General features: G+C 37.3%; 1 protein-coding gene across 2 annotated transcripts in view; it reads right to left on the bottom strand.

Moving 5' to 3' along the window:
* Nucleotides 1–24,784, bottom strand: part of rabgap1 (RAB GTPase activating protein 1) — a 118,631-nt gene that overhangs the window by 20,467 nt on the left and 73,380 nt on the right. For both annotated transcript variants that reach the window (XM_082158781.1, XM_082158780.1), the window contains 11 exons: nt 20,521–20,634; nt 18,231–18,305; nt 17,878–18,003; nt 16,882–17,025; nt 16,061–16,102; nt 15,582–15,710; nt 11,228–11,320; nt 6,059–6,169; nt 5,809–5,913; nt 4,447–4,530; nt 447–518 (listed from right to left, as the gene is read on the bottom strand). In XM_082158781.1, the coding sequence (XP_082014907.1) occupies nt 447–518; nt 4,447–4,530; nt 5,809–5,913; nt 6,059–6,169; nt 11,228–11,320; nt 15,582–15,710; nt 16,061–16,102; nt 16,882–17,025; nt 17,878–18,003; nt 18,231–18,305; nt 20,521–20,634 (1,095 nt within the window). The remainder of the gene's footprint in view (nt 1–446; nt 519–4,446; nt 4,531–5,808; nt 5,914–6,058; nt 6,170–11,227; nt 11,321–15,581; nt 15,711–16,060; nt 16,103–16,881; nt 17,026–17,877; nt 18,004–18,230; nt 18,306–20,520; nt 20,635–24,784) is intronic.

The following is a 24,784-nucleotide window of genomic DNA, read 5'->3' on the forward strand; positions in this document are numbered from 1 at the left end:
TATATATATATATATATATATATATAGAGAGAGAGAGAGAGAGAGAGAGAGAGAGAGAGAGAGAGAGAGTTACATAATGAAGGCAGACTTCACAGCCAGTTCACTTCACTGTTCACACACACACAGCTCCATTGTAGGCTATCAAGTCCCCACTAGTATAGATAGAGATCGTTCAGAGTTTCAGGTCCCCACTTGGCATGTTTTTTTTTAAATAAAAAAATGCATATTTGAAGTTATATTATGAAAAAAGAGCTTAAAAGAAAATTTTGTATGTCATTTTTGTTCCTTCAAAATGACCAGAAACACTAGTCCCCTCTTGGCCAGTGTAGAGCGATAGTCCCCTGTTAGTAATATAGACGTGTATGTGTGTGTGTGTGTGTGTGTGTGTGTGTGTGTGTGTGTGTGTGTGTGTGTGTGTGTGTGCGTGTGCGTGTGTCATCACCCACCCGGATCTTCTCTATCTCTCCTCTGTTGGCGGTCTGCTGTTTCTCCAGTCGTTCGCTGAGCTGAGAGCAGATCTGAGACACACACACACAGAGGTCAAAGGTCAGTAACGATCTGGCTCACACCGATGCACTACACATGCTTTCCGAAAGCTCAAGAAGAGGAGGGAGAACGAGGCTTACGGTAAAAGGTCAATCATCATGACTGGAACATACAATCTCTCCTCTTACAGGATATTACATTTCCCCTCTGTGTGAGTGAACTCCCAGCATCCTCTTACAGGAAGTGCACTAACACAGCTCAGGTGAGGAGGACGTCTGTTTCTCATCTACAGTAAATCCAATGGGGTTCAAGCCTTCTTTCCCAGCCGGGCATCACTCCTTCGCCTGTGTCGTTGGATCAATGCTTAATTTGGTGAAGACCCTTATTAAACATGCATTCTTCATCAGGGAGAATGTAGCTTCAAATGAATAATGAATGAATGAGCAAGGTCATGACGCAGCCCCAGAATATTACTGTTGAGGAATTCTGTTTTACATCTGAGCCATGACACAGTGGTTAAAGCCTAAAGTATCATTTTGACACCAAAACTTACTGTAATCTATTGCTCGAACACAGGTGCTCGACACAGCAAGCTTTATTCTTAACCAGTGTCTGAGCTATTCCTCTCCAGAAGTGGGAAACATGTACTTGTACTTGTTTAAACTAGAGTTAGATGTATCTCACACAAGCAATCATCAGTTGTTTGTTGTTGTTGATATTCTGTTTCTTTTTTAGACAGTGAAACAACAGCCTGGGTCAGTGTTGCCACCTTGAGGACAAACTAATTAGTGCAAGAAAAATGAAGGATCATGTGCTAGCTGAGTGTCGAGAACTAGAAAAATCTGCGGAAGTGTGCGCGTACTGTGATAAGCCACAGTGAGACTAGATTGAGAATAGGTGCTTCTCAAATGCATGGCTGTATCCTAGTAAGGCGTTCCTAGTCCAGTCCTTTGGAGGCTAGAGCCCTCCTCAGCATTAAACGGTAAGTTAAATGTTACACAATTAGCTTGCGTCAATGAAACGAGACGTGTAGTGTGAGCGCACCTTAAGGAGGACATTTATGTCTAGCGTACTGTACGCGTACGTGTAAAACCAGGGCTTAGGTTTGATGCTGGTTGATAGTTTTAGTTACACTTAATTTTAAGGTGTCATTGTTACAGTGTAGTTATATATTTAAGTACTGAGTAATATTACTACATGTACTTACTATAGGGTTAGGGTAGGATTAGGATGTAACAAGGACACTGTAAAATAAAGTGTTGCCATAGATTTCATGCAGATTTGATTCTGCCCTGTGTTCCACTCTCCTATCTTCCCAAAACTTCACGTTGCTCTCCACTATTAATGATCAACATCAAGTGACATTGATTTTTCGCCTCTCTTGTCATCCGCCAAACGAAACTGTAAGCCTGATCACTTAGAAAAGTAGTAGCATGCTGTAGCTCTCCTCAACAAGACAAGAGCTGAGGCATCATTCCTGTCTCTAACACAAACAGGCCAGGGGTTTTATTCTTGCTGATTGACAAGCATTAATAGAAAGATTATATCTACATTTTGAGAATAAGTCCGAGCTACTCATTAACTGATATGAATGGATGGGACATATTTTTTTATCAAACAGAGACTTTTACTTAAAGACAAGATGCACAGCAAAGTCAGATGTGAATCAATTATTCATTTGTGCAGTTGTGCAGACGTCTGAAATGAACTAGGCCTAAAAAAAACATTTAATAGAATTAGGATTTTGTTCTAGCTTTGTTTTTTCCTCACGGCAGATGTGTTAAACCTGTCCTCCTCACACTAATGAGTGAATGTGTGTTCATTTCACACCGGGAAGCTGTCCAGCATGATACCTGCAGGCCTTTGATGCTCATTGTAAGAGCGTGAGTGTGAGTGTGTGTGAGAGAGAGAGCTGGTTCAGCTCAAAGGACACCATTATCATGCTCCACCATGAATCATGCTGTCAGCGGCCCCATTAAAATGAGCTCTGCAGGGACAGCAGCTCAACTATTTTTACAGAGATGCTCTCATACAGCACTTTCAGGCCAGCCTCTCCTCTACACTCAGACATCAGATCAGCTCTTATCCACACACAAGCATGTTCAACTGCTCCAGTTTGGACTTATATGTTTACAGGAGCATATTGAGCACTTTGGTCTATTTACTGTGCTCTATTAACAGCTATTTTGGTTTATTTCTGGGGGGAAATGTAAATCTAAGACTTAGAAATGGTTGGAGCCATGGCTTAGTGGTTGGTACACATGCACAGGCTTACAAAACTTGTTCTGCACTTTTCTCTTCGTCATTTCCTGCCTTCTCTCTACTCGCTTGTCAATAAATGTGTCAAAAAAGGCCCAAACTAGATTTGTTTAGTCAAAGCCATTTAAAGTTAGTTACCATTATTTACAGCTCAAAATCTTTTGTCCATTAGGGAACATTGCAACCAGTGTAACACGGTATTCTCATGTTAATGTAACAACTATACATCTAATGTTTTATGTCAATATGCATCACAGTTGTTGTGATATTGCCTCACTTCCTGTTTGGTGTCTTTGCCAGCTAGGTTATGATGTAGAAAAGTGTCAAAATGTAAAAGTTTGGTCTGAGCCAGTTTTGGTAAATATTTAAAAAAAAAACAATTGAAGGAGAAGCAGCAACACATTTTTTAAAAGTGAATCAGTTTAAAATTGTGTATCGCATTAATTTGTGGAAAATGATGTGCAAGTGATGTACACATATATTTGATCAATATTTTTCTAAATGTGTATTGCTGTGCATTGCTGCGATCATAAATAAATGACAGCAGGCACGACTGAATAAGTATGTGTTCTCTTTTTATGTAAGATCATGATTAATAACAGTTTTATTCAGAATGATTGATGTGCGCTCCTGACACAAATAAAACATTACTGCCACTGTAAAAAAAAAACTGTCATAAATCATTGGTCAAACATCGATGCAGGAGTGTAACATCCAAAGGTTTGCTTATGTCATGTTCAGTTTGCGATCTAGCTAGTGTTCACTCAGCTGGTGGAATGGTGTGGTTGTGTGACGATGTTCTAGGAAGGCACAGCTCGAGATCGAGATCGAGATCCAAGGCTTTTGTTCCCTGGTTCACACACTGGCCCGACGGTGGAAAAGCAGCTGGGATACTGAAACCCACCCTAATCAGTGTGCCAAACCTTTAACTACCCGGTTCAAAGCATTGCCATAGACTCCCAGCCAGGAGCAGCAGCAGAAGAAGAAAAAGATGAAAATGATCAAATATGTGCCTGCACACCGTCAGTGCCTGGTCCCTTAAAACAGCAGATGTATTGTAGGGAGTCTGCTACAGACTAATGGGCTCTTTTCCTTGAGGATGAGCTAAGTTATGATGCATGAAACAAAAGTAAAAGGTAAAGAGCCCACTAATAACGGTATAGGGATAACAAGGACATAGTGACATGCACAAAAAAGTCTTGGGAATAAAAGTCTTGGGTTTGATCCCAGGGAATGCATGAACTGATCAAATGTATACCTTGAAAGCACTAAGTCACACACATAAAACTAAAGTAAAAAATAAATTAGGCAAACATTTGGCGGGGCAAGAGAAAACCCTACTGTAAAACTGATGCGCATTTATAGAGAGTCTCAGTGAAGTGTTTTGTGAAGGTAATTTAACAGGGCGATGGGGTGTTTAAAGATGAGATATGACACAGACTGGGACATTTAAACTGATTTAGGGTTTAATGCAGCAAATGGAGGGATATTGGTCTTCATTATAGTGATAGAAGGCCATTAGAATCAGAGCAATCTCAAATAGAAACTGCAGACCATGCTCACTGGAGACAAACTGTGTGTGTGTGTGTGTGTGTGTGTGTGTGTGTGTGTGTGTGTGTGTGTGTGTGTGTGTGTGTGTGTGTGTGTGTGTGTGTGTGTGTGTGTGTGTGTGTGTGTGTGTGTGTGTGTGTGTGTGTTCACCTGTTTGTATTCTCCAATGATGGAGCCATTCTTCTTGATCTCAGACTCAGATTTATCCAGTTCTCTCCGACACATCTCCTTCAGCTGAAAACACAGACGTAGATGTAAGTTAAACACTCTTTTTCGCTTAAAAAGTAATCCGTCATTTCACAACAACACTATATTTGACCCAAGTGTCCCCTCTGGGAGACATATCTCCTGTCTATCTAAGGACAACTATGTCCACAGGCTGTACTAATGTAAGTCTTGTCTCAGAGGCGCCAGAGCAATCTACTCTAGCACAAATCCAGCATAGCGGGAGTCTGCCCTCTCCAGGGATCATTCCCTGATAACACTCCATCCAAAATATAGACATAAATAAAATATATGAATGTAATCACATTATGGGGTTATTGGGCAATACACTACCAAACAAAAAACATACGTAATTTATGTTTCTTGTGCCAATGTAAGAATATATATATATATATATATATATATATATATATATATATATATACAGTATATAGCTATATAACTTTATTGGATTTTTTTATTATTATTAAATTAAATTAAATAATCCAATAAAGCTTTTCATTGAGAAAGCACCACACAAACGTTTCATGGTAAAAGTGACTTCTCTGATTGGTGGAAATTACTTGGGGATTATGGGTAGTGTAGTCCTTCACTAGGAATTTGGCAATTCAACTTTACACTCTACTGTCTCCTCTACACTCAGACATTAGATCAGCTCTTATCCATACACAAGCATGTTCAACTGCTCCAGTTTGGACTTTTATGTTTACAGGAGCATATTGAGCACTTTGGTCTATTTACTGTGCTCTATTAACAGCTATTTTGGTTTATTTCTGGGGGGAAATGTAAATGTAAGACTTAAAAATGTTTGGAGCCACGGCTTAGTGGTTGGCTTCTCTCTATTCACTGGGAATTTGGCAATTCAACTTGTTTTAAACATAGCTGAAATCATTGACATTAGCTATTTCTGAAGCATATGGGTAATTTAACTTCTTACAAAAAACATTTTACATATATTTTGCATTCAGGTGGTGTGAGAAAATATATTTTATTTATTATATTTATTTTTATTATAATTAATATGTATTATTTTAGATTTTTAAATGGGTGAACTGGAATGTATAGTGAAGAAAAAGACACCAAGAATAGTTCAACACTTCTGAACACCTTCAATATGCAGAACCTGACTAATCTCCAGACAGGAATTTTGTTCCAGGATCAACAAAATATGTTGACCCAGTAACGCATCTAACTCGGCAAAAAAGTGCCCTTAAATTCTCTTTTTTTTTTTTTTTTTTTTTGACCAGTAGTACAGGAAGGTTTTGGGAGGTGGTGGAGGTGTCCGACCTGTGCAGACTCTTCCTCCAATCGTCTCTTCTCATCTTCAGAGTCCACCAGTTTCTGCTTAGTAATGAGAAGCTCTTTGTTGAGCGCGTCAGCTTTCTCCTCAGCCTGAAGGAAAAAGGACAGAGTGTGTTAACATTTGCACCAGAGGCCACAGGCATGTGTGAATGTCACCAACCGCTAAAGCTAGACCTGCAATGAGAACAAACTTTTAAAATGCCCTCAAAAGTGGCGAACTGCCTGAAAGACTTACGTTGTCCAGGTCTTTCCTCAGGGCGATCTTACTGCTGACCAGCTCGTGAGCCAAATCGTCATTTTCCTGTTCCAAGCGCATGTTAGCGTCCTGTAGCCGCCGGTTTTCTCTCTACAGAGCAGACACAAGAGCGTGAGCGGGTGTGTGACTCAGTCACTGTCTTGTGACAGTCACTATAATGGTTAACTGTGCTGGGAATACGAGGAACCTTGGAGAAGAAACCTGATTAAAAATTGACCAGTTAGAGGGAAATATGTCAGAAAGCAATTAACACACTGACTGGACTTTCAGTCCTCCGGCTATTGTACTAAGAGCCTGTTAAATAGCGAGTGTGTGTTTGTATTGTGCATGTGTATGTGTGTTAATGCCATACTGTAACAGACCCAAACCTGTTAACATTATATAACCGTTTCCTTGATCTCACAGGCGTTGGTTATAATACACGCACACAAATATTTATAAGCTTATGTATTTAAGTGGAGCATATGACTGAATTTGGATAATACAACATATAGTGTGCATTTTCAGTGCAAGAGTGGATTGACATGTAAATTAGTTCACTTGATATTAATACAAGAATAATACAATTATAAATATGTAAAGTTTTCGACATTCATATTGTAGGCCTTTAAAAACTTTTAAAAAACCATTGGAAACGCATTCATACATTAACTATCATTAACAAAACAAATCCAAAAATAATTTAAAGAAATGTATTTATCTAAAGTATAGTAAAGACTAAAGTATAGTAAAGACAAATATTTGTGCTATTTGTGCTATTGTGGGGGTGTTGGTGGCGCAATGGATAAGACACATGCCTTTGGTGTGAGAGACCCGGGTTCGAATCCACTGTGAGACACCAATGTGTCCCTGAGCAAGACACTTAACCCCTAGTTGCTCCAGAGGCGTGCGACCTCTGACATATATAGCAATTGTAAGTCGCTTTGGATAAAAGCGTCAGCTAAATGAATAAATGTAAAATGTAAATAAAACCAATAAAAGCAATAAACAGTGCTTTTCAGGTTTTCAGGTTGTCCTAACAGTAGTTTTCCAGGTACAGAGTTTGAATAAAGTAATCAAATGTAAAATAACACTGCATAGTCTTCACTGTATAAATTGAATAAATTAAATTAAATTAAAAATGTAAATCTTTATAAAAGTTACAAAAGTCTTTCGGTCAAGAACTGATTTATTTGTCCTTTGTTGTTTGATTTAGATTATGATCCCAGCAGCAGGTTTATTAAGCTGCTATCCCTTTAAAGGGGTCGAACAGTATTATGCTTTTCCCCTTTTAAACTTTAGTTTGTGTGTAATGTTGCTATTTGAGCATAAAAAAGATCTGCAAGGTTAAAAAGCTCAAAGTCCACTCCAAAGGGAGAAATTTTATTTAACAGAATCCACTTTCCAAGAACTACAACGAACGGCTCGTTTGGACAACAACACGATTAACACGGAATACAGAAAACAAGGCCGGGATGAGCTGCTGCTGTGTCAAAGAGACGCTGTTTTTCCCACAACTCACTTGTTTGACGTTCCTAAGGCTGACGAACTTGGAATGGGTAAAATGTATTTTTTAACACTGTTCACATTATAATCCTGATGTTTATCTGTGCGCTGCACATTTTACGAAGAACGGTGTTACAGTGAGGCTCTGTGACTAGAGACTCTTATTCTGTAAAAGGACTCTTATTATGACAGTGGACTGAGAACATACTATATGCATACATACACTTTTCATACTAACATCATAACACATTATCTGTTTTGCGCAAATTTTAACACCAGTTAATGCAGATATGTGTGTGTCACTGATTGTGTATTGTTTAGTGTTATTTCTGTCCTCACCATGTCTAACCCTATCCCTTACCATGTTAAATGTTTATTGTTTTCAATTAACCACTTGCATAATATAAATGGTCATACTTGCGTACTGGAACGTTTTCCCATAGCAAACAGACAAAACCCAGTCACAGTAACTGCCACCATTTTTGAATATCTCTTTCCCGCCAAAAGAAGGCACAGTTAACTGATCTCATGTGTGAGGGGGAGATTGGTGTTCTGTTTGATTCTTCGTTAAACATTAATAATTAATTGAATTTGTTTTGTTTCCAATGTTTATATATTTTTGTATTATTCTAACAGTTTATCTCTTTGTTACTGTTTAATCTGTTTTTGTTTTTTTTGTCTTTCTTAAATTTCTTTACTACCTTTAATTACTAAATGGTTTACTCCAAGTAGGAGGGGCTTAGCCTTTTTAAGAGGGCCTCTTAGTGTTGTTAGGAAGCTCATTGAGTTGAGTTGGTTTGTAGTTTTTGCTCTGTTTTGGGTCAATTTATTGGCATAGCCAAAAGTTTGTTTGCGAATAACTTTGAACAGTTTATTTAATTATTTTGTTTGTTTTGTCTCTTTTGGATTTTCTCTGTAAATACCATTTGCACTCTATTGGAAAAAACTGTGTTTTCCACTTATTGGAATAAACACTGAACTTTTGACTTCATCATCACGTCACTTCAGAGCAGTGGTGCTGCTACTGAAACATCTCTGGGGCTTCTCTGTGGCAGTCGGCACTCCCGTCTCTGTTACAAACGGCTTCCAGAACCACGGTGCAGGCTACACATAAAAGCTTATCCTGAAATGAAGCACTTTGTCGGGACAATCTGTTGTTGGATCACAACATGTAAGTATGTCTTCTTATTTGTAGTTGCGTTTTCTATTAACAGTTCTAATTAGAAGTTTAATGCCGTTGAACTAGTGCAAGATCTGGGCAACTCTAGCAAACTATTATGATCATAGACAGTATAAGAAATGGACAGAGTCATCTCATTGGAACTCAATTGAGGCAAGTGAAGCCCATTTTCAGCGATTTTTTAGGACTTCCGTTCCTGACGCGCAGACTCAAACTGAGCTTGACGACGTAGATGTGACGTGAGCAACCCGTCTGTCTTCTAGTGGCTGTGGCATGAGAAATCTGAATCATTCCCTTCCGAATCTTGCAGAGACGGAGAGTGTGAGTAGGAGGTGTCCATGAGCTATAGGAGCAGGAGCAACTTTTGCTAGGTATTCTGATTAATTATTTTGTCATTTTGCCTCCACGTCCCCCCGATTGCCCGCGAGCTTCTCCTCCCGTCAATACGGTAATCTCTCTACTGTGCGACAGAGAGTCGCGTGGTTGTGACGCAATCGTTAGCCTACTTTTACAAAAACGGTTTTTACGGGGCCATAACGTAAGCTACAAGGTAATGGAGCATTTTATACATTGTCGTGTTTCTTTAGAAATAAATAATGGACAAATGGAGTCTTCAAACGCCTCAGATGTAAAGTTATTCGCTGTCAAAGTGACGCCAAAATGAATGGGAGTCAATGGGATGCTAACATCAGGTGAAGTTCTGCTACAAGATGGTGGCACGCGGCCGGCTTCAACTTCCGGTCGACTTCCTTCCCGCTTGATTATGATTAGGGCTGGGTACCGAGTTCGATACTTTTTAGGTACCGACCGAATTGCCTCGATACTATCGAGTATCGAAAAATGACTTGTTTTTCGGTACCAGATTTCGATACCTAAGGGGTTAACTCGTCGACGTCAGTGCTCAAACAATATATGAAATGCACAACGACACGCCTAAAGTCGCTCACGCACATACACGCAAACTCTACACACACGAGACGCGCGGAACTCTGCGCACATACTCATATGAGACGCGCGCGCACACAAACTGTCCACGCACACATTCTCATATGAGACGCGAGCACACACACACAAACTCGCGCACATACTCAATGAGACGCGAGCACACACACTCACAATACCTTAAAGATGTGGAAAAGCCGATCAAAAGTGTGGCTACATTTCTCCATTCTCTATGCCAAGCGTGCGATGCAGTATTTGCGGTAAAATAATTGCTGCAAAGACGGTACCGCGACAGATATGATGAAGCCCTTGACAGTGCACGGAGTAAACATAAGAGCAGAAAGTTGCTCCGTCTTCGACTGGTAACTGAAGAGATACCTTGCTGATCACTCTGACAGTGTTTATATTGCAATAATGACCAACTAAATGTACTATACCGTTCAAAAATGTGTTGGTTAGTCAGATTTGTTTTTCAGTAAGGATGCATTAAAGTTATCAAAAATGACCTTAAAACATGTGTAATGTTACTAAAGATTTCTGTTTCAAATAAATGCTGTTCTTTTGAATTTTTTTATTCATCAAAGAATCATGAAAATATGTATCATAGTTTCCAAAAACTGTTTTCATATTTCTGAAGGATCATGTGACACTGAAGTAATGATTTTGAAAATTCAGCTTTGACAACACAGGAATAAATTACATTTTGAAATATATTCAAATACTATTTTAAATTGTAATACTATTCCACAATATTACAAGTTTTACTGTATTTTTGATCAAACAAATTCAGGTTTATATAAAAAAATATTTTGTTCCTTTGTGCTTTTTTTTGTTCCTTTCTGGACTGACTAAGGAGCATGAGTCAAACTGAAAAAATAAAAACCAAAGTTTTTCTGAGGTAATGTGTTATGTAATCTTGTTAAAATGGATTTCATAAAATTGGTATCGAAAAAAGTATCGTTCAGGAACCGGTATCGAAATCAAGGTATCGGTATCGAAATTTTTTGAACGATACCCAGCCCTAATTATGATGCTCTAATTGTGATATTTATGAGCCAATGTTTTGTTGTAGAGAATTCAAACAGAATTTTTACTGTGTATGTGTGTGTGTGTGTGTATGTGTGTAGACATTCAAGCATGACTGACAGTTCCTAAATGATCAGAGTAATTCCTCGTGAGCTGGGCTCAGGCTAACAGTTGACTGGCAGGCCGCCGTTATCAGGAATGCATCTGGCCATTTTTTCATCATCTATGAGCCCAGCGGTAACCTCGTCTCACATCGCTGCTCATTATAAGCATAAAGCACATATGCTAATGGCACAAGATACAGGATGGAAAATGAAGGAAAATGAGTTTGAGCTCAGCACTGAGGAGAAAACTAGTTCTGATTGTGGGGTAAAACGAAATCTAACGGCTAGATTAAACGCATATGGGCAAACGCACGCGCAACCTAAAGAGCCATGTAAATATTCATGTGCACAGTCATGAATGCAGATGTGTAAATCTCATGCGATCAGACAATCAAACAGACTCAAATCTACCTCATATCTCTCGATGGGCGCCTCCTGCTGTTCCTGTTGCTCTCGAATGGTGTGGTATTCTTTCTCATACTTCTTCAGCTTCTTCTGACTGATCTGCGACATACAAAAACAAAGACAGAGAAGAGAGTATTGACATGATAAAGTGTAAAAGTGTAACCCAGGGACACAGGGCATAGTTTAACAAGTCCACAAAGATCAAATGGCAATAAGCCAAAAGACGATAAGAGCTAGGGGTCGATGATATGACCAAAACCGTTATAGCTATTGTATTTCACGACTAATATATTTCATGATATAGCCATTTTTGTGGCAAACAAGGTTACGATGCATACATTTTAGATTACATTGAAATTTCACAATTCTTAATCATTTTGATACTAAAGCAAAAACTGGGCCTGATACTAGTTTAATAATTATTACTCTAGTAGTAATTACTAGTCTATTACTATTCTAATAACCAATTTTGATACCAAAGCAAAACTAACACTAGTTAATTAAATCTGTTTACAATATAGCTTAAAGCAATTCTATCTCTTCTGAAGACTTGGATTAAATTGCATGATTTATATGGATTACTTTTGTTTTTATGAATGTTTTTGATGTGTGAAAGTTTTTGTTGAGTAGACTTTCAATAAATGGACATATTATAAATATCTTAATTTCTGCTCAAATACGACAAGAGCTAGGAGTCAGCGATATGACCAAAATCCTGATACAAGCTATTTTATTTCATGAAAACATTTCTCAATATTTTTATTTTTTTTGGTAGAAATAAGGATTTTTTTTAATGCCATAAGTGTAGAGGAAATTTAAATCTCGCAATTCTCAATGCCACTTTTGATACCAAAGCAAAAACTGATAGTCCAATTAATATAAATACAAACTTCTCAAACTTATTGAAGACCATACAGTCACGGTTAGTAATAAATTAAGAACAATAAAACTAATAAATAAAATGACAAAATAATTATTTCGGTCTTACAATAATTCAAATTATCACAGAAGTACTGGGATAAAAGTTTATAGTTCGAATATAAACACTGATGTATATGGTACCAATCAAAATAGAGTAAATCACCTTTGAAAATAACTTTGATGCTACAAATAAAGATTGTATCAATTTCATCATTGCACCAGTAGGTGGCGACAAGTGACTTAAAAAATATATATTCGACATTGAATTATTCATTCAAGAGATTCATTAAAAAACACTGAAGTGACTAGTGAGTCATTGAATCATTCATTCAAACTGTTTTCTTAAAAAAAAATTCCAGTATTTTTTTTCTAAATAGAGTGCAGCAGTAAATAACTTATTTTGTTTATGTATTCAGAATCGTGGGAGAATTGTGATCTCTATTTTTAACAAAAAAAAATATTCTCAATTTATCCAGAATCGTGCAGCTCTACTACAGAAAATGAATAATATATGAGTCTGTATGAAGTATATATACAATGATTCTTATTAAAGCTACAAAAGTAATTCAGTCAAGAGTCATTATTTTGTATTAATATTAAGCACACCGACAGCAGCAGGTATATGATGCTGCAGTCACTTCAAGACCTAATGCACAGATCCAATATACACAAATCCAATTTTTCACCAACTATTACGTTAATTTAGGATAACCAACTGCGTTTACGTGAATACTGGCAAAGACAGACATTTTGAATTAAGTTCTCTTTCACTTCTTATTGCACTTAAACAGTTTAAAATAAATTGAAAGTTTCAATTGGAAAGGTTTAAAGATTAATTAAAAGGATAAACTTTTGCGAAAATGCAGCACTGCAATGTCACATGAGCGCAACCGTGATATAGCCTGGAAATCCAGACCCAAATCCAAAAGATTAAGGGTCTGGCATTGAGTAATGAAAATCGGCCAACTCGCGGGGCGGCACAAGGCATGCATTTGAAAATCTCACTGCACGCAATTGGATAACACTACGACCAATCACAACAATACACGGGGTGACGTATCCAGAGCCCCATACGCTTAGCTACCAGCGGAGCTAACTGGTAGATTAGACTCTTGTCGTATCCGGTCGGGCAAAACAGCAAAACGTCCTTCTTGCAAAGGAAGGATTCGAGTGCCGTCTTCTGTTCCTCTTTTAGATAAAAAGCCAAGTCTAACTCGTTCATTGTAGCGGCCAAAGCCGTTTCAAACAACTGGGGTTCATCCATAGGCATCTTGCAATGTTTACTAATGACTTTGACGTCGCAGCGCTGTCGTCATCTCGCCTCTGGCCCGCCTATATCAGATAACCCGATGTGATTGGTGCAGCTTGGCTACAAGGGCATAGTTAATGAGCATCATTACTCAACGCCAGAGTGACTCGCTGAGCAAATTCTCTAACAAATTCGCTAACAAATTTGTACCAGTTTATCAGATCTGCTGGTATATCGCCCGGCCCTAACAAGACCTTAAACTCTTAAAATTCAATCGTATTGGCTGATTTCTACGCAATTTTACTCCGTCAAGGAACATTCGTAAAGTACCACGTAGGTGTTGGTTACTTCACATGTCTGTCAGACGGCCCCTTCCTTTCAGTTCTTGGTAATTATCTGCTCCAAAGTGGACCAGACTTGATGTCGATAGTCAAGAATCAACTAGCATGAACTTTTATGACTTTAAAACTGTGAAACTTGCTCTGAACAAGCTAATTTATCCAATTGCAACAAGACTAAGCACTAATTGATTTAACGGGATTTCTGTTCATGCACACTGGACACAAACACACACAAGCCGTGCCACATTTATCCACCTGCAGCTCAATACTAGCTCATTTTCATCGAATGACCCCATTTCTGTGAGACTGAGTGTGTTTTGTGTGTACAGCATCAGCCATTTCTCAGAAGAAGAGCGTGAAACCGATGCAAGAGCCGCAGGTACGTGCAGGTTTGTAAATGAGCTCTATTTAGCACTGTGCCATATCTGACTAGCTCTAGGACACAGAACCGGCTCTGTTCCATATTTAATCCGTAATGCTTCCACAGATGAAATGAGATCCATATAAAAGCCCTCAATGTCAAGAGTAGTTCATCAGTCAGCGTGTTTTCAGCGACACCCCAGGGAACAATTAGGCCTGGATGCAGTGAAATGAAGTGTCGTAGTCTGTGAAAGCTCTTTTGATCGCGACTGGTGTTAAACCGAGGAAGGGGCCGTGGGCTTCTGATTTTCTAACACTGGGCCCCTCGTATTGAAAGAGCACACAAACACACCCAAACTCAGCAGTGAAAGTGAGCTTTCAGTGTTGTGGTGGGATGGCGTGACTGAGGGAAAAAGGAATAAAGGTTAGCTTGTATTTGGAGGAAAAGGAGCAAGACCCAAAAGAAACTCAGTCATGTTTTGACGGCAATGAGGAACCGATACAGGGATCAAAGCGCAAAGGCAGACAGATACAGTGGCGTTCAAAAGTCTCAGAGCACTGAAAATAAGGGCTTGTTCACCCAAAAATTCAACTTTGATATTCACGTTTAGCTTCTGTTTACCATATTTGATGTGCTCTATGTATGTCGCTGATCAATGTTTAGATGTGAATAAAAGGTTAAATCTGATAGGGTCTCTTCAGAAGACTTGGGTTAAACTGCTCCATTCATATGGATTATTTTTATAATGTCTTTATGTACTTTTTAATGTGTTGTTGTGAAAGTTTTGGTTGGTGGACTTTTAATGGATGCGAAAAAAAGATACAGATATTAAAAATAGGGTTCAGAGGATGAACGAAATTCTTATTGGTTTGGAACAACATGAGGGTGAGTAAATGCAAGTATTCATTTACCTTTCCTTTTTTATGGAGATGATATGATTTGTTAAGATCAATTTTTTTTTTTTTTTTTTTATACAGTAGATGTATAAGTAACACTTATACAGATGCTATAATACAATAAAAACAAGAACCAAGAACTTTTTTATCACGGGTCTCTTTTTTTTACCCCTGCAGTGTCCTCCACTGGTCAATCCAGAGAATTACACCCACACTCTTACTGCCCCATAAAACACAGCACGAAAAAGCTGTGCGAATTGCGTTGAGTGGTCTATTCACAGCAAGAACTAAATGAAAAGCACATTTAAACTAGTAAAACAGATGGTGAAGCACTCAGTACCTCTGGCACCCAGCAGAAGTGCATTCAGGAGTCATGTCAAATATCATACTATCCTAATCACTGCATTTGCCATTTTTTGGGACTCTGATGAAGAGAAAAATGCTCTCTCATGTGTCAATTTTTACACTATATACTTAATAAATAAAAATAAAAAATAAATCATTTTCTTCAAATTCTCTGTCATTAAATTCCATGATCATCACATGAAATACTTTTGAAAGCACTTGAAATGCCTGAACATGGGCCGGTTACCTTCATACTGCACGCTAGCTCCATGAGCTTCTTGGCGTTCTCCTCAGAGCGATAGCGCTTGGGCACTGGCACTCGAAAGAACTTCAGCGCGCCCTCAAAGTCCGCCTGTATCAGGTCATCTTTAGACGTCTGTGGACAGACAGAGAGCCTTTCAGAATGTTTCTAGAGTCAGACAGTAAAGCTCATGTTAATGTGGCTCATTTTCTGCTGTTGAGGAGTGATGTGGTCACTGGTAGATTGTCTCTCTTCCTATAGGGTTGGATGACAGCACTAAGAAACATCTGATCACAATGTAGTGTAGCTACTATAATATTAGGTGTGCCAATTACATCTAACATTCTTTTAATAGCTGTGACACGGTGATGAAGCTTTGCAGGTTAATTCAGCACAGGCCGGTATTTTCTTTACTTTCTTGGTGAAAAAAATCGGAGAAAAAGAAAGATGAAAAGTTGCAACTGATTTCGTAAGCATTTCCTTACCTTCAATAACGCAAGAGCCACATTGAAAATTACACTGATGCCCTGAAAGGAAAGAATACAAGATTAAGAGGAGGAAAAATGGGTCATTCCTATTATGATCAAGTACATTTTCATTCCCACTTCATGTTTTATTATATTAGATCAAATATTTTCAAAGAAAATCATATTAGTTGAAATGTAAAATATTTTTGTCTTGATTAGATGTTGCAGATTGTCATGTTCTCAGGTGCTGCATCAACTTATCTTCTGACAAACTAGCAATTTATTAAATATTTCAGGCGTTTCTTTATTTTTCAGGTATTTGTTTTTTTTCTCCTATGGAAATGTTACAAGCTAAACTTGTTGTCTTGTAAATGTTGTTTTATCTGGTAATTATTTATAGGACTATTCTTTTGTCCTCAATATTTACATCACGTTATAATAGGTTCAATGACATTACATGACATTGATGTTCTAAAAGTTAATGACATCATCCTCCCAGAAGTGACAGATTTTTGTGAGACAACATCAGCACAAACATCAGTAAGAATTAGCATTGGTTTGATGAATTCTGTGATGGTTTTTTTTGTGATCTTCATTTGCTTATTTTCATTTTCATACTCTAAAACATTGTACAAATATGTTAATGTTACATAAAATTACAGAAATCAGTATGGTAATATCAAAATGACAAAATATGGTTAAAAACGATCAAAATCAAGTTGAGTCCATAAGATAGTAAAGAACAGGAAACACCATTTACTCCAAATTAACAGGTAAAGTGGGTAAAGCGAGCAGGAAAAGTAACAAATGAGGTAAAGCTGGTAAGAATGAAATATTACCTCGCACAGCAGAAGGTCTATGATGTGAAAGACCATGTAAAGAGGGAATTTGGCTGTGAAGAGTGTGAGGAACCACTGGGAGGCGTACATGTGTGCTTCCAAACCCAGGTTCAGGAAGTGTGCGTACAGGTCTGGAATGCATTCCTACAACACAGAGAAGCAGAAGCCACTTATAGTACCGGTCGCGGATGCTGATTGCTCAATACAACGTTCCAGTTATTCAATGTATCATGGTTTCCACAAAAATATTTCTGTCATGACAACTCTCAGAGTGTTTGGCATGGTAATGGGTATGACAATGTTGATATGTTTGGTCTTGGCTTTGCTGCTGCTGATCAAGTTGCACAACACACACACACACACAACACGCTGCTGTGAGCAAGTAAGACATGCTGCTGCTGTACAATAGCGTTTTTAACATTGATAATGATAATAAATGTTTCTTGAGCATCAAATCTACATATTAGAATGATTTCTGAAGGATCATGTGACACTAAAGACTGGAGTAATGATGCTGAAAATTCAGCTTTGCATCACAGGAATAAATTACAGTTTAATATATATTCAAGTTGAAAACAGTTATTTGAAATTGCAATTATTTCAAAATATTATGGTTTTTTTCAGTTTTTTTTTTTTATCAAATAAATGCAGCCTTGGTGAGCAGAAGAATAAGAAATCTTCACAGCTCCAAACTTTTGAATTACAGTACACAGTATATGACGAAATAGACTTACATTCAAAAAGCATTAATATCTTAATATCTTGTGTAGTTGTTCTTCTGAGGAGACTTTATCTTACTTTAAAGATGACAAAATATTCTTCTTTTTTTATGTGGTGTATTAGTCTTAGTGGATGCATCAGAGACTATTTCTTCAACAGGAAGAATAGCACATTTGGATATTTAAACCGTGATCTTATTTTGTCCTTCCTTTAGCAAATTCTGTCATTATTTGAAACCGAATTGATCAACTAATATGCATAGTTTGTAACACTAACCTGCATGAGTCTCTCCAGCTGGAAGAACTTGCAGTGCAGGTCTTCGAAGTTCTGCTTGAAGAGCTCCCTGAGACCGTATTCAAACATGATCTTGACCAGCACGCTGAACGCCTGCTCCTCTGGCATCTGCACACAAAGGAGACCGCAAACCATCTATGATCACAAACCCCACGACTGGGAATCTCCACTAGATGGCACCACCTCTCATCTCAAAGGATGATGCCACATGCATAAGTTCAAACCAAGGACTTGACTAAATAAAATATTTTGCATGTGCAAATACACAAATATGCCATTATATTAAATGTTATAGATGTCGTAGATGCTTTGATTTAAGAGTCCGTGACACTCACATGTAGAAGCAGCACAGCGGCAAGGAAGGACTGTCCTTGACAGTAACCAATTTCTTCATCATATACAGAGTACGCCTGCAGGACGGAAGATACAGAATGTTACATTTGGAATTATGGGTGATAATGATATCAATTGCTTGGTAGCAGCGATGCAATCTTACAAAGAATCATTCACATTTAAAGGGTTAGTTCACCCAAAGATTTGAACATTTTCATCAATTACTCACACTCATGTCGTCGCAAACCCGTAAGACTTTCATTAATCTTCGAAACACAAATGAAGATATTTTAAATGAAATCTGAGTGCTTTCTGTCCCTCCATTGACAGCTGCGCAACACACTTTATCGCTTCAAAAATGTAATAAAGAGCAAGAGTCAAGCAAGCATGACTGAGCTTCTGTTAACTATATCTGATGTGTCCTTTGATGAAAGTTTATATGTGAATAAAAACCTAAATTCAATCTGTTTATCATATAAAGCGGTCGTGCCTCTTCATAGAATTCGGATGAAACTGCTCAATTCATATGGATTATTTTTACGATCTCTTTATTAACTTTTTGAAGTGTCAAAGTGGTAGTTGCGTGGACTGTCAATGGCGGGACAGAAATCTCTCAGATTTCATTTGTGTTCTGAAGATGAATGAAAGTCTTACAGGTTTGGAACGACATGAGTGTGAGTAAATGATGGATGAATTACATTTTTGGGTGAACTATCCCTTTAAATCCTAAACCTCAGAATCTTCCAGATTGACCTACATACCTCTGAAAGTGCTAACATGCCAGCTAATATTGTGACAATCATAAACTGCAGTGCTAATAAACTCTGTGAACTGTGGATTGAGAGCACTGAATCAAACCGTGTAGTCAATATGAGAAATCTATGGTGCTCTATGAATGATGCCGGTAACAGTCGGAGAGAGGGCTGGTGAATTATTAAGAGACGCCCCAAAGATGGAAACCTAACCATCAATCTCCTCATTCCCCTCATCATTTGTGGCTTTCATATTAAAACCACTGACCTCATTATTTTTGGGAGAAAATCGGAGCTTTTGTGTTTTGCGTTTATTAAACAGGTGATTTGAGTTACTGAACTTCCACCATCTTTATATGCTTTGAAAAAGCCAATTGATTGTGGATGTTCAAAACATGAGTACAGATTGTGATGAATCTATATCACATACTGCTTGCATTCTCGTGCTGTCAATCAATTAAAAAAATTAACTAACTTTTCACACGTTTTTCTGTAACTAATCATGATTAATTAAATTAATTAAATATATATTTTTATATTGTAATACATATGTTCAAACTTTCTAGCTTTTTTAAATTATATTTGTTTAATGGCATCTTTTTACTAAGCACAGTAAATGAAAGTCAGTATCACTGATACCAGTAGTGCTACTGATGCCTCTATTCAAAATATGTTTTACAGTATAATTAAAAGCCACCATTTTTAACATTTAATAGGCTTAAAACATATTATAACAACTTTTAATTTTAATGAACTTAAAAATTATTTCACATAATCTCATTATAATAAATGTCACATTTAGCTGTGCCCTTCTGTCAGTATCAGCTCCCTCTATTTGAATGAGAGCTGTCAGTTCATTTCATTTCCAATCCATACATCCGTAAATCCAGCGATATCTATCAATCTCGCTATATATCTATTTATACATCCATCATCTATACATCGATCTATATACATCTATTTATCTATCCATCCAATCATCTATACACCCACCAATCCATATCCATCCATCCATCCATTTTATATCTCCATCCAAACATCTATACATTCATCTTTATCCATCCATCTATATATCCAGCCATCTAGATATCATCCATCCTTCTATACCTATTCATTCATCCATGTATATATCTATCATCCATCCATGCATCCTTCTACATATCTATCCATCCATCCAACCATTTATATCTCCATCTAAAGATCTATATATTAATCTTTATCCATCCATCCATCCATCCATCCATCCATCCATCCATCCATCCATCTATAACTATTTATTAATCTATCCTGCTATATACCCATCCATGTATCCATCCATCCAGTGTTTTTATACATGTAACATTTCCTATGAGCCTAAAAAAAGTTATAAAATGAAAAGGTTATAAAGAAACTGAAACAAACTTAATTTAACTTTTCTTAATGGTAGGGAATTGATTTAGCAGAGCTGGAGATGATAAATGAACAGGAGCAGAACAAAAGTGCAGAATCTTGAGCTGAGCAGACAAATTGAAAGCAAATGGCAGACAGGTCACCGGCTCACCTTACAGATCTTATAGAGAGAGTCCTGCCCATCACCGCCGGTGTCTTTGAAGTAGTCGTGTGCAGGAAACGTACGGTTAATGTCACGAGTGATGGCACTGTCCTGTGGAGATTCCTAGTAAAAGACAAGAGAGAGATTCAGAGAAATGTTATCATAAGGCATCGCGAATATCCAATGCGTAACATCCAATAAAATACAATTTAAAGACAAAGTGTGTGATTTCTGTGCCACTGTCTATCATAACAAAACGCAAGTGTAAAAATAATGACTCCCTCCATCTGTCTTTGTTTGAACAAACAGATCATCCCATCCCAAACTCTTGGCAATGGTTGAGCCAGGCTGGTCTCCATTCACTTTTCACTCCTATCCACTAGGGGGCAATGGGTAGGGCATGGACAGAACACACACACACTATTTAAAAACAAAAAAAATATTATATTGGCATCGATGGTTCCACGCCTTTAACATCCATTGAACCTTTTCATTCAACAAAAGGTTCATTATAGTGGAAAAAAGTTCTTTAGATTGTTCAAATGGTTTTCACACTTAAAAAAAAAAAAAAAAGTTTAACAACAGTTCACCAAAAGGTTCTTTGGGGAACCCAAAAAAATTGTTCTATGTAGAGATCGATCGATATATTGTTTCTCCGATATTTTACCCCGATATTTAAGCATTTTCACATAATCTGGTATAGGTTTTGAAATATCGGTTACGCCAATAATCCGATATTGTAATCCGCCATCTTGTGGCCGTTTTAAGAATTAGTTCTATGTAGAGATTGACCAATATATAGTTTTCCCGATATTTAAGCATTTTCCCACAATCAGGTATCGGTTTTGTAATATCGGATTCACCGATAAACGCCACCATCTTGTGGCCGTTTTAAAAATTGCATACAAGACCGCCATGAAAGCACTGCGTCTGAGGGGAGATGAATCAACAATGGTGTTCAAAGGTAAAATAACTTAATAAACATTATTTAACATGACAGCTATTAATGCACAAATGAGATATGCACGAATAAGAAATGTTACATAAAAGCTTGTTATGTAGTTTAAACTTGGCTCTAAAAAATAGAGACGAACTCTGAGTTCGTCAAGTCATGTCCCAATAAAGACGTAACTTTACATGATTTAAATAAAACAGCCATGAATGAGTGCATGTTGGAAATAAAAGTGCTGAATTAATTTTCTCTCTCTGTTGTCTATGCTCACCATTAGTCCAGTAAAATGGCGTTCATAGTGCGGTTCACTCTGGGTTGATGCTCAGGAAATGCTCCATCATGGCCACCGTACACAGTATGCAGCTTTTAACACGATCCATTTGTTTAAAACGTCTACTATATTACATTTATTTAGCTAATAAACATCTAAATAATTACAGCTCTATAAAAAAAAAACAATTATTATTATCTTAGCGAGAGACATTCTGTGTAAACGCATAGATAAAAACAGCAGGTATATCATAATCTAGAGACCGACAAAAACATTAATAATTCTGATAACATGCCAAATGAGATGGACTCCTTAATTGCAATGATGTATTTGCTGTTTGGTTTATTTTTCTGATGATTTTTGCGTATTACATCGAATATTCCAGCGTGTTCCATTCTCTTTAGCCTATCACACAACACATAAACCTTTTAAAACTAGTTTAAAATGAATGCTTATATACATATATATATACATATACAAATTGTACACAATTTTGCACTCTTTCAGACTCTATTTATTGATGTAGAAGTGTGTTTGTATGTAAGGAAGGAGTGGAATTGCAAAAATTACAGTATTTAAAAAGTGTTTAAATAAAACAGTTTGTTCAGTTCAGTGCAGTTTTTACAATTGTCAAAAACAGCATTAAAACAATGAATTAATATTGGTTCTCTACATCGGTTATCGGGTACATAAACGCAAATAATTGGTATCGGTAAAAAAAAAAAAAAAAATCTATATCGGTCGATCTCTAGTTCTTTGGCATCACTGCAAAACCCTCCTTTTGAAACCTCAGGTTTAAGAATGTAGTGCCTCAAGACCGGTCGACTGGAACAGGGTGTTCTTCTTCCCAAAGAGCAATGTGGACAAATCGAGGTGGAAATTTATCTGTGTGCTCAAGAGCGTGTCCTTCAGCATCACAGACACAGAGTATGTTGAATATCCCAGAAGCTCAGCCTATGTGTGTGTTCGAGTGTCAGAGGTTGTAAGATGTGAGATATGGTCACATGTACGTTAGCCAAACACTGGAGGCCATCTAGCAAAGACCAAAGATCCTAGAGATTTCTCAGTTTGCAAGATCCCCATGCACAACTCAGATGTCTTCAGTCAAAGTACAGCTCTCAGCAGTTCAACTATTACATTATGCTCCCTAAAAAAAGCTTGTGACGGTACAATTTCCAGCTAAATCATATTGCTGCGCTGCTCTACCTAAATATAGGCTTCTTTGAGCCTCAGAGATACTGATCACAGTTCTTAATAACTGAAGACACCACAATGGAAACTCAGGGCTGGTTAAAGACAGATTGGTTGCTAGTCTATCTAGTGAACCAGCATAACTTTACAGGGGAAGTCGGCTAAAAATGATGACATTTCTGCATCTTTCATACTTCCACATGTTCAAACCAAGACTTGACAAATGGTGAGATTGATGATATAAAGTCGCAATTGCGTGTTATAAAGTCATAATTGTGAGATATAAACTATTCTGAGGTAAAAATAAATAAAAAAGTCTGTCTTTTTTTCCCTTAGAATTGGACTTTATATCTCACAATTCTGACTTTATATCTCACAATTCTGACTTTATAACACGCAATTGCGACTTTATTTCACGCAATTCTGACTTTATATCTGGCAATTCTGACTTTATAACACGCAATTCTGACTTTATAACACGCAATTGCGACTTTATTTCACGCAATTCTGACTTTATATCTGGCCATTCTGACTTTATATCTCGCAATTCTGACTTTATATCTCGCAATTCTGACTTTATAACACGCAATTGCGACTTTATTTCACGCAATTCTGACTTTATATCTGGCAATTCTGACTTTATATCTCGCAATTCTGACTTTATAACACGCAATTGCGACTTTATTTCACGCAATTCTGACTTTATATCTGGCCATTCTGACTTTATAACACGCAATTGCGACTTTATTTCACGCAATTCTGACTTTATATCTGGCAATTCTGACTTTATAACACGCAATTGCGACTTTATTTCACGCAATTCTGACTTTATATCTGGCAATTCTGACTTTATAACACGCAATTGCGACTTTATTTCACGCAATTCTGACTTTATATCTGGCAATTCTGACTTTATAACACGCAATTCTGACTTTATAACACGCAATTGCGACTTTATTTCACGCAATTCTGACTTTATATCTGGCCATTCTGACTTTATATCTCGCAATTCTGACTTTATATCTCGCAATTCTGACTTTATATCTCACAATTCTGACTTTATAACACGCAATTGCGACTTTATTTCACGCAATTCTGACTTTATATCTGGCAATTCTGACTTTATAACACGCAATTCTGACTTTATAACACGCAATTGCGACTTTATTTCACGCAATTCTGACTTTATATCTGGCCATTCTGACTTTATATCTCGCAATTCTGACTTTATATCTCGCAATTCTGACTTTATAACACGCAATTGCGACTTTATTTCACGCAATTCTGACTTTATATCTGGCAATTCTGACTTTATATCTCGCAATTCTGACTTTATAACACGCAATTGCGACTTTATTTCACGCAATTCTGACTTTATATCTGGCCATTCTGACTTTATAACACGCAATTGCGACTTTATTTCACGCAATTCTGACTTTATATCTGGCAATTCTGACTTTATAACACGCAATTGCGACTTTATTTCACGCAATTCTGACTTTATATCTGGCAATTCTGACTTTATAACACGCAATTGCGACTTTATTTCACGCAATTCTGACTTTATATCTGGCAATTCTGACTTTATAACACGAAATTGCGACTTTATTTCACGCAATTCTGACTTTATATCTGGCAATTCTGACTTTATAACACGCAATTGCGACTTTATTTCACGCAATTCTGACTTTATATCTCGCAATTCTGACTTTATAACACGCAATTGCAACTTTAATTCACGCAATTCTGACTTTATATCTGGCAATTCTGACTTTATAGCACGCAATTGCGACTTTATTTCACGCAATTCTGACTTTATATCTGGCAATTCTGAGAAATAAAGTCAGAATTGCGAGATG

This window comes from Leuciscus leuciscus (genome assembly GCF_965113295.1).
Source record: "Leuciscus leuciscus genome assembly, chromosome: 24".
NCBI classification, from domain to species: domain Eukaryota; kingdom Metazoa; phylum Chordata; class Actinopteri; order Cypriniformes; family Leuciscidae; genus Leuciscus; species Leuciscus leuciscus.